A 15766-nucleotide genomic window follows, 5' to 3' on the forward strand; every position below is an offset into this window, starting at 1 on the left:
AGCTCTTCAAGAAAATGGCCCTATCATGTAAATGATAGGTCCAATTTCAAGGTGTAAAATTACAAAGTCAAATCATCGTCATGATTTTAAGTCATATTTGATAGATGCGGCATTTTTAGAACAACTGAATGTAACTTGATTGTGCTATAAAATGGCATTATGTAGCTGGAAAACTCATAATACCGCACCTTTAATGAAAAGGAAATGCCACTCACAATATGGCGGAGATTAGTCGCTTCCGCCTGAATTTGAGCTCCACTGGTCTGAGTGTCTGCAGGCAGAACCTCTCGTCTTGCTGCAGATCGTCACGGGGAGGTCCTAATCTGCTGGTGCAGCTGGGAGCATTTTACCACGTGATTCGAGCGATGTCAGAGTAGTCATCACCATTTCACTTAATTCATGTCGGGGGCTCAAACGGTAAAAGGTGAAACAGCAAGGAAACCTGCTATGAAGTAGACGAAGATACCCGACCCCGGTTCCCTACTACTAATCGCCGCCTCGCAACTTAAACGAGGTCAGTTTTCTCTGTTCATTTAAGCGTCTGTTTTGCTTTCGGTGTTCCTCTCTTCACATCCTAAATACTAATTTGGTGTCGGGCAAGCAACGGCTGGCCGTTAAGGACTCCCGGTTCCCTAACGTCCAGTGTAGCTCCGTTCAACGTCCGTGTTTTGTCTGTGTAGCCTCTTGGCAGGATTAGCCGTGTTATGTTGCTATATTTATGCTAATCATAGCAGGTTTGTGTCGCTGTCTTTATCAATTTATTTAATACAGAACGCGACTCGATTTAAGGCAAACTGTTGAAAAGTAACAAGGCTTTAAACTAATGGTTTCCAATGTTGTGGTTTACTCGCTTGGAGTCCCGCCGAACAACGAGCGCTTGTGTGGCGATTAGCCTGCGTTAGCAACGGCTAACATGGCAAGCTCAGCAGTTAGTAGGCCCACCGATGGCTCACTTGCTCTCCTGTTTGAACGAATTACTCTTCAACAAAACAAGCCGGAACATTTAAAATTATATTTAACATTTCAAGGACTTGCTGTAGTCTTTATCAGCTGGTAGTACTGACGAAGAGTAACTAGCTTTTTTTTGTGAAGAGGTGAGTGTCTTCGCCTGTTTTAAACGGGAAGTGTGGTTATTTACAGAGTTGAAGTTAAGGGAGGGTGAAAGTGGCTAACCGGGAACCTTATGAACAGCTTTCAGAATGTCGTCTTGTTAAACACAATGTTCAGGTAGACATTAATAGTTCATAGCTGTGTTTCAGGTTTTGTAGAACCGTAAAGCACTGCTTTTGTGGGTCAGATGATAAAGGGTAACTCTTAACCTACAAGTAACGCATGTAGTTTTCTTTTTAAGATTAAACGCGTCTAAAAGTAACAGGGGAAAAAAAGTGACCTCATTCTGTTGAACCTGCATTGTCTTATCAGTATAATCAGTGCAGTCTTTGATGTAATCTGTCCTGAGGGCTTGGTATAAACATCCCTAAACTTGGACAATAGGGAACACAAAGGAAGTCGGTATATGCCAGAATAGGGTGATCTGGGAAATTAAAGTATCTTTCCAAAACGAATTGGGATAGGGGTATGGTACAGTTTAGAAGTAAAAAAGTATACTTTGAGTAAAATTCCTCCTTTTTTTTTCTTTAGCCTTATCAAGATAAAACATTGCGTGTCCTGAAAGCTAAATGGCGTGCAAGAGTTTTGCTCTTCTCACTGGTAAAAGGATAATGACTTTGGTAAACTTTTACCCAAATGTGCCAATTAACAATCTTCCTAATTTAAACTGGGCACAGTTTAAATTGAGCCTTACATGCAAAACAAGTGTTTCCTTGGCTCAGCAAATTCAATGAGCCCTTCCTCTGGCATTGTAATCAACTCAAACCAAACCAGGGGCCCAGGAGCCCCAGTCAGGCCAGGCTTTTAGCCTGCAAAACAAAGCGAGCCACAAGCCAGCTTTTACTACTTGCAGTGTTTATATTTGTAATAATTTACAACGTAAGAAGTGGAGAGATGTTTTATGTACTCTGTTTAGCGGTGAGAGGAATAATGGTAAAGTCCTTGCCCAAAGGTTGTGAAAATTAACATGTTTCTTTCTTTGTGAATGCTGGACAGCCAATGAAAAGAAGATAGTTTACATTGAAATGCAGGCCACCCGTTGCCTGCTTTTTCTTCCCTCCTGTTTTCCAATCAGTGAGAAGACATGACCCATTTAAATGGTTGTTTACTTGCATTAGAAGAAGAGCCAAGGCGGTGTTCAATGAACTCTTGTCTACAATTTAATTAGAGTGGCCTTCCCAGCAGCATAATTTTCCACATTACAAAACGCTCTGTGCCGTGGCACTGCTGTACAGTCAGGCACAGATTGACCTGCACCTGCATAAAAATCTCCTTTGAGATTCAAAATACAGCAAAAATACAAAAATAAAGCAAAATACAGTTAGTACTGTAAATTGAAATTTTGAACCAGAGTATGTTGCGTTATCTGTAATCTTTTTGTAAAATGAACGCATGATGTGTGTTAACACCTCAGTCATAAAATGGTGTCCTGTCACATCTGAGCTGCTCTTGGTATTTGGTGGGAAAATGAAAAGCCATATATTTGCCAGAGAATGGTTTTTTTTTTTTTTTTTTACTTTATCTAGATATGTTTATGAAGCCATTTCTTATTATTGGAGAATGTTTCACTTTTATTTTAGCAGAATATTGTTGCCTTATAAGGCAACATTTCTACTATTAATCTTTTTCAGTTTCACATATATTACATGTATTGGTCTTCTCTGTATTGTTGCATTCATATCCTTAAAGTCCTCGGGTTATGTTAAGTGTTGTGTCAGGGCTATTCGATTAGTTAGTAAAACTAACTTCATTATGTTGCCTTTTCTTATTTATTAAGAGAAGGTGGAAAACTCTGTGATATGAGACAACTAATCAAATTAGGTTTAGATGTTTCTCACCCATATCTGTGCAACCCAATTATATCTTTATTTACATAGAACAATTTAAAAATCGCATGCCTCCATAGACAATACTGTTCCTCATAGACATGTTTTGTTGTAAATTCACAAAAAAAAAATTATTTCTTCTTTCTAAAGTTGTATAAAAGCTATAGAGTTTAACAGTAGAACTCATAAATCTGGCTGTGAATCAAGTTCCAGCAATTACAATGTACACATTTTGTGATGTTTGCCTTTTTAAAATACACAATTTTATTAAGAATCATCTTAAATTTTTTATTTGTTTTTGTTGCAAGATCTGGTCTAGTCCCTCGGATTCGAAGAATAATGCTTCAACTCTGTCTGTTGTGGCATATGATTCAAATTGCCTTGACAACTCAAATTCTTTAAAAAACACACAAAGAAGTTGGCGTGTTGAGGCTTGTTGTGTACAATACATAGCTTCAGTCTCTTCTTTCTAAAGACTGCATTCACATCAGCTGAAAAACTCAATATTTAAAGTTTTAACGGCTTCCTCTATTTGGGTAATCAGTTCATTATAGTTAATCTCTGTCTAACAGACGTTAGACTGTTGAATAACAGAAACTTGTTGATCTTGTTCCTCTGGGTTGGCTTCATGTTGTGGTGAACTGATAAAAGGGGAAAAAAACAATGTCAAACAACCGAAGATATTAAGCGAAACCGAGAAAGTTATTCATAAATGCATTATGCCGACAGTTCTACAGTTTTCTAAAGGCTGCACGACAGCCGACGCAGGTTTTCTGGTTGTGTCTCAGGATTTCTTGGGACACTGTTGTCCTAACATGTTTTTCCCTCTCTCCAAGAATCACATGAGAACAAAGACACTTTTGAGGCTACTTGCAGCCCTGCAGCTTCTCGGTTTTTGCCCGCTTTTAACTAGATTCAGTTGAAACATACCGTTTCTTGGTAGATGTAAACATTAGATCTAATTCTTTGTTTTTGGAATTACATGACGGCTGCAAAAAGAAATCTGCTGGGGACCGGAGTCAGATGATTTTAGTTTCATCTGTCCTTTGTAGCCAGTAAACACCCTGTGTACTGGGTTTTGATGGCAACACTCTGCAGTGTAGAAGTTGCTAATGACAGAAGAAGACACGGTTAACTATTTTGAATATTCATGAGGTGTTTAAATGTAAAGTTGGAGGAAGCACAGAAGCTGTTGGCACCTTTACATTACAGAGGCATGTCAGAATGAGTTACCTGCTTTATATGGAAATAAACACACACCCATGTCACAGAGTAATCCATCACCTGAATGAGCTACATGTCTGCTAATTATGAAACATTCAGTCACTAGCACTACAGCGTAGGACTGGCACCAACTTGGCTGAGTGTCTCGGTTCACGTTTTCTGGGTTGTTTCATCTCCAAACTCTTGAAGCTTACTTTAGCAGACATAATTTGACTGAGACAACTAAACATAGATAATGTGGCGCTTCATAAAGCAGCAGCAGCAGACAGAAACTTTAACTCATTAAACAGCAGTAAAATAGTTCATGGCTTGCTTGCACACCTTTATTAATTTACTCACCCATTGCTTCATAAATGTGGCTGGATATTCCACATACAGAGATTTTGTACATTGTATGAAATATCTTTAAAAGAAAAGGCCTCAGCTGAAATGACCAGTACCAAAAATGAAATTCACTGATTGCATCCACTGATCCATATAATCCCGGCTTTCTAAGAAAATATCCTTTATTTACAGTATTCTAGCTAGTAAGTTTTATACCTTTTAGATAAGCTGACTGCAGTGACGATGCATCGCGATTTTCCCTTTTTCCATATGAAGTAGCTATTTAGTCATATTTATAAGTATGATTAAATATCTAAGGTCTCAAGGAATCAACAGTGGTGAAAATATTAAACTAGCATTACCAGGGTTTTCGACCTCCCCCATGAAGTCCCGAAAGAGGGTCAAAAGACCCTGAGTCCAAACTGATGACTCTGATGGCTCAAATTAGCATCCCTTCTTCAATTGTAAATGTGGCCATTGACCGTCAGGCCAGAAGGTAGGAGTGTGAGTAGTCCATGTTGGGGGTGGGTGCGATCTATGATGGAGGCAGCTCTACAGTAGACTCTCCTGTAGGTAGTGCTCTTCAGTTTAGTTTTGAAGCATACATGAAGTGTTTTGGAGAGATGTGACCTTTTGCAGCTGATCCATGATGTTGTGCTGCATTATCCAGGTCATTTTGCCAAATGTACATAGAGTTTGCAAAACATACAATCTGTTTCAAGAAATATGCAAAGGTTTTTCTAAAAGAAATTAGTAATGTTTTTCTTTTAAATAAAGCTAAGTGGGTTTAAAATGACAGTTTAGAAATAAACTAACCAAATTAATTGTGTTGATCCACCTCAAAAAAATCATGCAAAAAGTGTAAGCAAAAGAGATCTGGGAGACTTTGCACATGCAAATTTGCATGCAGCCTTTTGTGCTGTGGAGGATAAATAGGTGACTGCTTCACCCATTTAGTTCACAAGAAACAAAATGCAGAAGAGGTTCACCACTCAGAAGGCATTGGACATTATAAAATACAATATACTGAATAGAACTAACTAGACAGTTAGTTGGGAGTTAAGCTTTCCCCCTTCCTTTGGTGCGCCAGTAATGGCCTTATTTATAGAACAAAAGCGCCTGTTCACACCTGCTTATAGGGTGCTAGCTAAAATCCTTCAGGTCAGTCGACCCGTCTCTGGGCTCCAAAGGTAGAAATGTTAAATGACCCTTCTCTGGTAATGCTAAGTAAAAATTAACGGTCAATTTTGGGGTGTTTTTCAAACAATTACTAATCAAAATTTATCAGTCACTATAAATCTTATCACATTTTCCTGTTCACACTTAGCTATTTCAAGGTGTGAATGGGGCTTGTTTGAATCTTTTTAGCTTTGTCTGTTATGAAATTTGCTGGAATTGGAGTAACTTAATGTTTCCAAGAAACATCAGTTACTGCAAAGTTCTACAACCAAGCAAATACATTCAGACCGGTGTTTTTAAGTAATGTTAACCATGCTAATTGAGAAAATAATATGCTAAGGACGATTCAAATCTTAATTCCATAATCATTTTTACTGTTTTAAAATAATAGTGAACCCTTGTCCAAATGACCACTCACACTAAAAGGGTTAGAAAAATATTTAAATGTTTGTAGTCTTTAAAAACAGACATTCCAGTTTGGAAATTGGCCACAAAGTGTTCACCTCTCTACTCCTGATGTTCACATTTAAAGTCTACACACAAGAAAAACAAACTTCCTGACTTGTTTTCTGTGCTTTCATCTCTCAACTGTCCAGACTGGTCCTTAACGTCTCGTCTTGGTGGTCCACATCAGACGCATCCCAGGTTGCAGGAGCACGGCGGAGGAGAGGCTCTGAGGCTGAACACTCCCCCCATTAGTCTTTGAGGCGGGGGGAGGAGAAAAAGGTGGGGATCGAGGAGCTGCTATACCCACCTGGAGCATGGGGCAGAAAGTCCCAGGTGGCATTAAAACTATTGACATGCGGGATCCGGCATTCAGTCCCCTAACATTGGAGTTACAAGCCCTGAGTCACACCAAGCCATCTCGTCTAGACCTTCTGCTGGACATGCCGCCCGCCAGCCTGGACACTCAGATCCAGCATTCGTGGAACAGCGACGACCGCTCCCTCAATGTTTTTGTGAAGGACGACAACAAGCTGGTGTTCCATAGGCACCCTGTGGCGCAGAGCACGGACGCCATCCGGGGGCGTGTTGGCTACACAAGGGGACTTCACGTATGGGAGATCAACTGGGCCATGCGTCAGAGGGGCACGCACGCGGTGGTTGGCGTTGGGACGAGCGACGCCCCTCTGCATTCTGTGGGCTACACGGCTTTGGTGGGGAGCAACTCTGAATCCTGGGGCTGGGACCTGTGCAGAAGTAAACTCTACCACGATGGCAAGAACCTTCCAGGAAAAACCTACCCGGCCTTCCTAGAGCCAGACGACACCTTCATAATACCAGACTCGCTCCTGGTGGTTTTGGACATGGACGAGGGCACTCTGGGTTACATAGTGGATGGACATTATCTCGGAGTGGCTTTTAGAGGACTCAAAGGCAAGAAGCTGTACCCAATAGTGAGCGCCGTGTGGGGACACTGTGAAATACGAGTCCGGTACATAAATGGACTTGATCGTAAGTATGAATTGTAAATGTTTCAACGTATTATGTTGCCATGAGCGACTGTGTGGCTGTATATGGAGATTTTATAACCAGAGGATTTATTGATGCTGTAAACTAAGGTCAAACAGTCCATGCCTTGTCTTCACATCAAAACAGGCTTCCTTGAAAGCACAGCAGGACTTTTATTTGAAACCCTTCTTATGCACTGGTTATAGCTCAAAATTATCTGCAATGTGCTTTGCAGTTTGATCAGGTGAATTATTTATGTGATGCTTTCAGTGACTTGCTGTTTCATCATGTCAGGGATTTGTGTGTCCTTATGAAAAAGGACTTTTCACTGTAAAGATTGGTCTTCAGGGGATCTGCCCTACTTTGTCACAAACTGTACTTTGGCTCCAGTAGTTGGTTGGGAAGCCTCCTGAATAGATGTTAGTGAAACATCAAGAGGTTCCTGGTTGTTCAGGATCAAAAACTGATGCTACTCAGTATCACAGAGATTAAAGCAAGCACACTACAACTGGATTAATCCTATTTGCCCAGCTTTCTGGTCTGAAAACACTGGTGCACATTAGACCGTGTATTACCCATCTGTCCCAAGTGCTTTGTACTCATTAGATTTTTATGTTTGACTCAGATCCCTTGACCTAGTTTTGTGCCTATGCAAGAAAAGCACCACAGATAATCTCTTATTCACAAAACCAGTCTACAGTTTGAAGTGACAGTCTCTCTTTTAGCTGAAGAGCAGAGCTGATCCCACGCCTTAAGATGGAAACCATTTTCAGACTTGGCAATGCTCCCTATTCAGAGGTAGACTTGTAGCCGATGTGGCTCCAACACAGGCCTGCTTGAACTCTGATAAAAACCCACACCCTCTTAGCTGCAGTGAGTTTCTTCCTCCTCATCAGAACAATAGTTACCAAGTCTTTTATCTGACAGCTTGACTGATGCGTCCTACAGAAAGTTTGCAGCTGGAAAATCTACCTACTTCCTGGATAGATTTGGTAACTTGTGCCAAACATGGGGCACAATTTGCCTGTGTGGGCCCGACTCCTGCAGTGTGTACACACTGCATCCTTCCAATACTTTGTGTGTTTTGCCTCCTTGATGTTCATCTGACTGTATAAATCAAAGATTTTGCCCTTTTTTAAAAACTGTTTAGAACAAAGGAGATTCTCATTTCTAACCACTGGCTGCCATTTAAGCTTAGATTTCCTCTTTGGGTTTTTGTACATTTCTTACTCCCATCAATTTATAAGATAATTGTACTTCAAATAGTCTCGATTTTATTTGCAAGCAGGCATAGGGCAGGATAACAAGTATGATGTGATCTAATTTTATTTATAATTAAAACAATTATTCCCACATAAGCATATCAGTGTTCACAACTGGTGAGCGACTGATGCTGTGCAGGATTATTGTAAAACTAAAAGTATTGTACCAGGCTTTTATTTTATTTTTTAAGCTATTTTTAATCCATTTAACTGAGTATAAACAAATGGAATCAAAATTTCAACCATTTTGGACATGAGATCAAAATGTGTGGGGACCTTGTGTTTGTTTTAGTTGGATGCTGAATCTACATGCCGCTAATTCCAATTAAAACACTAGGAGTACTAGGTTTTCGATTTCTCCCCAGACTTACTGAAACAGTGCCAAAAGAACCAACGACTCTTGATGGCTCAAATTAGCATCCATTCTTCAATTATAAATGTGGTCGTTGACCGTCAGGCCAGAAGGTAGGAGTGTGAATAGTCCATGTTGGGGGTGGGTATCTATGATACCAACAGGAGATCAGATCTCCTGTAGGTAATGCTCTTCAGTCTAGTTTTGAAGCAAGTGTTTTTGGAGAGATGTGACCTTTTGCAGCTGATGTTGTGCTGCATTATCCAGTCTAAGTCGAAGTCTAAGTCTAAGGAACAATTGTGCAACTGTGAGTTGCGTTGAGGCCATTACCAGGGTACGTAAGGGTACTTACAGTCCTTCAGGTCATTTGGACTATCTCTAGACTGCATAGGAGTGTTGTCTACGTGGACTAACTCCAGCACTTCTAGTTTAAACAACCCAACTTTAACCAGAAGGATGGGTGACTGCCTTCATGTCATTATGGTTCCTGTTCTGGTTCAGCTGCTTCAAACCTGAACTATTTTGATCCGCTGAATTTAACTTGCTCATAAGGAATGAAACAATGCCTTTTTTTCCCAGCCAGCTGACAGTTTTGTATGTTTTTTTTTTTCTTCTTTTTTTTATTTGAAACCTTGATGTAGTGCTTACAAAGCCAAGCAGGTTTCCAGTTTATTGTTCATACTGTAACTATTCTCATTGATTCTTATGTAGGTCACAGAAGGTAACAGTTGCTGACCAATTAAACGACAGTCCCTGCAAGCCGATCCTTTTCCTCACCCATCTGCCTCTTTTGTCTTCCCCTAGCTGAACCTCTTTCGCTGATGGACCTATGCAGGCGTTCGGTGAGGGTGGCGTTAGGAAGAGACCGGCTGAGTGAAATCCACAGACTTCCCCTGCCAGCCTCTCTCAAGAACTACCTGCTCTACCAATGACGAAGTTGACTGACGAAACACATTCTGCACTCCCTTGTTTCTTTCTCTGGGATCGTCCTTGGGTTCAACCCGTTTGGCAGCATTACTGAAGCCTCCAGGACTGATGTAGGCACCTGCGTGAATCAGCAAGTACGCTTCTCTGTCGGTTGCAAAACTCCTCTCGAGTTTCTTATCCTGTTTTTATGACTCTTTTCAATTGTAATCTTTAACTTTGTAAAATCAGGAATCACTGAGTACTATGCACACACTGATCCAACTGATGCCCTGACAGTCACCGTGCTGGTGAACCACTTTTAGCTTGTAGGGTAATGTGGCATCTGCTGTGACCTCCAAGCTTGAGTTATGCATTCCTGTCTTTGTAGCCTTGGAAATCTGAATGAAATTGTGCTGAGACGACGCTGAGCCAAAAACACAGTAAACACAGTAGTGCACTGCTGTTATCTGGCCACAAGATGGCAGTACACTCGCATCAGTCTCAAATTAAGCATTATAAAATTCTGGGTTTTAGAGCTGGTTTTTAAATATATTTGCAGTTCACATGACACAGGAAAGAGTTGATGACCATTTTATAGAGTTACTGGTGCTCTGAGTGCGTTTAAGAGCAGCACAGGGCACTCACTGCCTGTGCTGCTCTTAAACGGTCTCTCTGTAACATGGATGTATCCGCTCAGCTGCTGCGGTGCAGAAACATCATCAGCAGTCTTCTACAGAAAGATAATGTCACTGTGATTCTTTGTAGCATGCACCTGCAGGAAACTCTTCTCAACAAACTACTTTTTATCATTTTTGTCACTCCTTGTTTTTATTAGTGCAGTAGTTCTTGACCATGTGCTGTTGAGGCCCAAGAGCATTTTTTTTTAAATTTATAATCTCCATGTTTGAGCACTGATTTGCACATATTAAAACAAAGAAAGGAGGAAAAAAGAACATGTAAATGTTTGCTGACTCTTGGGGCCCCACTGGCAGAAAACCATGAACCATGATGTCTTGTTTGTCTATGAAGTGTAAAGCTGGGGGCCAGGGGTTTTTGGAAGCTGGCTTTGTAGATGCCTGACTTGATAAACTTTGGTTTTAAAGCACCACATTAACAGAAAGCGACAATCTACAGAGTGCTGCACAAATGTAATGGAAGTAGGTCAGATTGCCAACAGTTTGTCAAATGCCATATCATAAACTTGTATGTTTTTAAATGTGTATAAGTGGTACACCCTACTTTTCCTTGCTTGCTTCCACTTGATTTGTATTACTTTGTGTAAATTTGTTTGTAAGTATCTATTAAAGATTATTTCACATTGTCTGTGGTGTTCATTTTCTTATTGGATCAGACTTGTTATTCTGCCTGCTCAGGCTGTTCTGTCGAATATAGCAAATTCTATCTAAAAGTGATTTCTAGTATTCGGCTACAGGCGACAGTGGTGCAGTTAGCAGCACTCTTCTTCCAGCCCATGTTTGTCCCACAGCCCAAAAACATGGCTGTGCTTTGTTCAAATTGTGTTGTTAGCCTTTATCTAGTGCAGGAGTGTCGAACTCCAATCCTCAAGGGCCACTGTCCTGCAACTTTTAGATGCGTCTCTGCTGCACCACACCTGAACAGAATAATTAGGTCATTAGCAAGGCTCTGGAGAACTGATCTACACAAGGAGGAGGTAATTAAGCCATTTCATTCCAGTGTTTTGTACCTGTGGCACATCTAAAAACTGCAGGACCCTTGAGGACTGGAGTTTGACACCTGTGGTCTAGTGGAATGTCAAAGTGGAAGAGCTGCAGTGTGATATCAATGGTGACGGTAAACTCAGGGTTATTTGTGTGTTCTGTTTTGCATCCATTGTGCTGTGTAAAAAGAATTGGCCCTCATTAATTTCTCCTACAGTTTTCATCTGAGTTGAATGGTGTTCTTATGAACAAACTGTCCTGCATCATCAGGCTCCTCCCGCACAAGGTGTGTTTTCAATCTTTCTGCCCCATTAGCTTGAGTCAACGTCATGCCGGTGGTTACTTCAGGTTCAGTTTTCTTTCTTTCTTCTAACCACTGAACAAAGAGATGGTAAATGGAGTAGCTAAATATAAATCTACCACATATGTTTCTGTTTAGCAGCTTTGGCTATAAAATTTTAGTTATAACCTTTCCTCAGAACTACAATGAATCTGAAAGTTGAAAAAAATCCCTGTGAAGATCTTTAGAAAAAAGGCCAATTTCTGAAACCAATTGTATGCTTCTGCCCTCTTTTGGCGGATTTAGATATTACAAGTTTCTGGTACTTTTAAAATGGTTGCAGGAAAAGTAGTTATGACACACAAAGGCCTTATTTGGGTCTTTTGTATTGAGTTCAATGTAAAAAAAACAAAACAATTCTGATTATTTTGTAAATGCATAACAATAAAATTGTCTTATATTGAAAACCCTACTGTGAAAATGTATGAATTGTTTTAATGGTTTTCTAGATTTAATCAGTACTATGTTGAAATAATAATTTATAAATGAAGACTTCCCCCCCATGTATTAAAAGTAAATATGAAATCCTGCCATGAAAAGAATTTGATTATTTATTTTGTCCATCCATATTACTAAGTATATTTCAAATAATTGTTAAAATGCACTGAAAATTACTTGTGAACATTTTTGTAATGCGTACCTCTTAAATAAGCCATATTTTATATATATATATTTTTAGTTGAGCAATAAACTTTTGTTAAAAGCGTCAACTTAACAGTTCAGTTTTAAACAGAAAAATGTTCTGACTTGTATTTCGTATCTGGCTTTAAACAAATAACTTGATTGATCTTGGATGTCTTGCATAAGACCAGTTTTTCTGAAATTGAAAAAGATAAATTAAATAATGTAGAAGGAAGTACATACAGATCACCAAAAAGTAGTTTTATTCAATTTTTTGTCACTACAAGTTGCCAGTTTTATGAGCCACAGTCTTGCTCTTCGTGATGACTCCACGCAGCGGCAGGTTTCAAATATACTTTTTGAAGGAGGCTGTGGGAAGGAAAAGAGTCTGACTTTAAAGTCTCCGTCTGTCTAACATCTGCCACAAAACATTCAATTTGGTTGGATGTGCATGCAAAAATGGTACACCATCTCTTGAGCTCCAGTAAGTGAAATCATTTCCCTGCGTAATTAGAACAACCAAACAATTCAGAGACTGTTGAGAAAATGAATCACTAGACGGCAAGCAATCTGTCCATAAATAGCGCGGAGCTGTGCGAGTGTCAGCGAGATGTGACGCCTCAGTTTATGGCAGAAGGGAGCTCTGCTGGGCACCAAAGCACGTCACTGGCCTGGAGACATAACCGTTACGTAATTACATGTGATTCACTATCTCTGCGGTGTGGTTTACTTTGTTTGCAGGTTCAAACACACAGAAAACTGCAGAATATCAAAACTGGGACAAGTTTAAACCCATAAAATTTTGATATTGATTGGTATGAGCACATTATTATGTTTTTTGTTTTATTTATTTGGTATATTTATTTTTGATATTTGGCTCATTAGATTTTTTTTTGTGTGTGTTTATAATGTAAAGCACTTTGAACTGCCTTGTTGATGAAATGTGCTATACAAATAATGTCCTGTTTGAAATAATCCAAGCATGAGATATGAGCTATCCTGGATACTAGCAGATGATACGATATTCTTCATAGAGGTGGTCGAGTTCAGGCTTATAAATGAGGAGGAATGTCATCAGTCAAGTCTGGATCAGAGTAGATCTGCAGCTCAAGTTGAAAGGAGTCAAGTTTGGGAATATGATCCTACGTCCCAGAAATGTTTGATCAGCATCTGGGTTTCTCTGCTCGATCAGTGACCCATGCAACCTGATCCCAGATAAGCGGAAGATGACGGATCAAGAAATCTGTGCCGATTTTGGAATAAAAGATGTATTATTCAATAAAAAGAGTATCCAGATATCCATTAAGTTGAATACATGGGTTAATAGGTATTATTGAAGGCGAGGAGCAGTCAGCTGTTCTCGGTTTCTGCTACATCATTGTGTCCCGTCTGTGACAGTTTTACACAGAGATTTTAATCCGTGCATTTGTTCATCTTTTTACATAAGGCTCAGGATTAGGAACAGCAGCTGGCAACCAAAAAATTAAAAGCAGGCAGATTTCGTGAAGCTGGATGTAACTGAAATGATCAACAGCAAAAGTTGTGACGCAAAACCGAAATAAAGTTAGGGTTTAACAGTTTAACGCAAAGTAAAGGCAGATGTGCATTGAGCGTCTGGTCACTTGGTGTCAGTATTTCCAAAACCTGAAAACCTTTAACAATAAAGGTTGTTGCTTGATTGGCATTTTATAATTGTATCTGATTTCAAGCACAGCAAATACTTGGCCTGGTTTCTGCTTTTGTTGACAGAAACTGGTCAAGCTTCTCAGTGTAAACACATGCAACAAACAGGAGGAAGAAGTCGCCTCCTCTGCTCGTCTCTGTCGAATCAGATCACAGTTTGAACACACACCCATAAACACACACCCCTATCACGTTTATTCTACAGAACGAGAGCTACGTGCTTCTTAAATGTAGCACATCAGCGACATAAATACCAAAATAGAGCAGCTGTACCTAATGTCAGAGGTGCAACAATTTACACAAGTTTAAATTAGACCTGATGGCACGACTGCAGGAAAGTGCACCTGTTGTTACATAATGTAAGTCGCTGCTCCTTATAAAAGAATATACAAACATAATCCAGCACTACTTTATTGAGCAAAATAAACCATGTTTTTCGCATCAACACCCTGTTATTGGCTGCCAACAAAAACACGGTCATAATTTTAAACAGCTGAACATGCAAGTGCGTCTTGTTTGACGAGATGTTTTGGAACAATAACACGGGTGCTGCTGGGACAAACGCTGAGGGTTTGTCACAGCAGGAATGAAGTCAAGGTGACTTCATTCCTTTCCTATCAGCAAATATCCTTCATTGTTTTAGTGGATACACTGTAGGAGAAAATGGACTATAATGTAAGATTTTACACATATAGATGCAACATTTCATGGTCTGTGTTCATATGCTGACCTTCTGTCATAATAGGGGAGTTTGTTTTGCCTTTTCTTCTTATCTCCCTACTAATTCCAGGTAAACAGGTTAATGGAAGATTTCTAGCAGCTATTATGTCAGCAGGAAGTAAGGGTACAAGATAAGCATATAGTTCAGCATGTCCTGCATGTTGTTGTTCTAGTAGCTTATTTTATGTCTCAGGATATTGCATATAAATTTACATTAGAGCACTATTTTTGCTGCACATCTTTCCATGTATTAATGGGAACAACCCAGAGTTAGGTTCAGTGCAGCAGCTTTCAACCTGGCATTGGTGATGGTTTGAGGGTACATTAGTGCACATAGCGTGGGTATCCCATCTGTGAATGTAACATCAGCCAGCTGTTGCTTTGCCTCAGCCTTCATTAGACACACATGTGATTATTGAAGTACAGTTATATACCATTTTTCTCACTTTATACACCAATTATTTACTTTTTTGTAAGCAATCACAGATTAATTCAAATTCAAAAATACTTTATTTATTTCAAAGGGAAATTAAATATTGTTGTAACTCATTAATAGAGATTATTCAAAGAGTTATTGTAGATGGTGATGGCTGTTGGCAGGAAAGATCTCTTTTAGCGGTCTGTAGTAAGAGCAGCATGGGTTTTATTGCAGCAAAGCACAGACCAAATATGAAGTTCAAAAACAATTTGTTGATTTATTATCAGGAATAATAAATATTCCTTATTTATTAAGAAATAATTAACTCCTTAACCCTCCTGTTATGTTGCGGGTCAAATTGACCCGTTTTAAAGTTTAAAAATACTTAGTGTTGGTTTCTCTGCTCGATCAGTGACCCATGCAACCTGATCCCAGATAAGCGGAAGACGACGGATCAAGAACTCTGTGCCGATTTTATATATATATATATATATATATTAAGCTTGCTTAATTTATTCTTCAGTAATTTCTTGGGAGGTTAATTTTAATTCTACTTAAGTACAAATGTGTTGAAATACTGTTCTTACTGAAGTGTAACTTCACTAGTACTACGCTAACCAACCTCTGTGTATGAGTGACTGCTTTCCTGTTCACTCTTTTACGAAACTAT

The 15766-nt window shown here is 39.5% G+C and overlaps 1 protein-coding gene across 1 annotated transcript; it reads left to right on the top strand.

The window, feature by feature from the left end:
* The first annotated feature begins 302 nt into the window (after nucleotides 1–302).
* On the top strand, nucleotides 303–10958 carry LOC102233844 (SPRY domain-containing SOCS box protein 1). The gene is made up of 3 exons (XM_005801323.2): nucleotides 303–514; nucleotides 6260–7118; nucleotides 9534–10958. Exons 2-3 carry the CDS (start codon nucleotides 6425–6427, stop codon nucleotides 9659–9661), a joined length of 822 nt encoding a protein of 273 aa, XP_005801380.1. The 5' UTR covers nucleotides 303–514; nucleotides 6260–6424; the 3' UTR covers nucleotides 9662–10958.
* Nucleotides 10959–15766: the final 4808 nt, after the last annotated feature.

The sequence above is a fragment of the Xiphophorus maculatus genome, chromosome 1 (assembly GCF_002775205.1).
Source record: "Xiphophorus maculatus strain JP 163 A chromosome 1, X_maculatus-5.0-male, whole genome shotgun sequence".
Lineage (NCBI taxonomy): Eukaryota > Metazoa > Chordata > Actinopteri > Cyprinodontiformes > Poeciliidae > Xiphophorus > Xiphophorus maculatus.

Coding starts and splice junctions, on each gene's coding strand:
- LOC102233844 (XM_005801323.2), top strand. CDS start 6,425: ATGGGGCAGAAAGTCCCAGGTGGCATTAAAACTATTGACATGCGGGAT. Junction 7,119..9,533: donor GTACATAAATGGACTTGATC/GTAAGTATGAAT, acceptor GTCTTCCCCTAG/CTGAACCTCTTTCGCTGATG.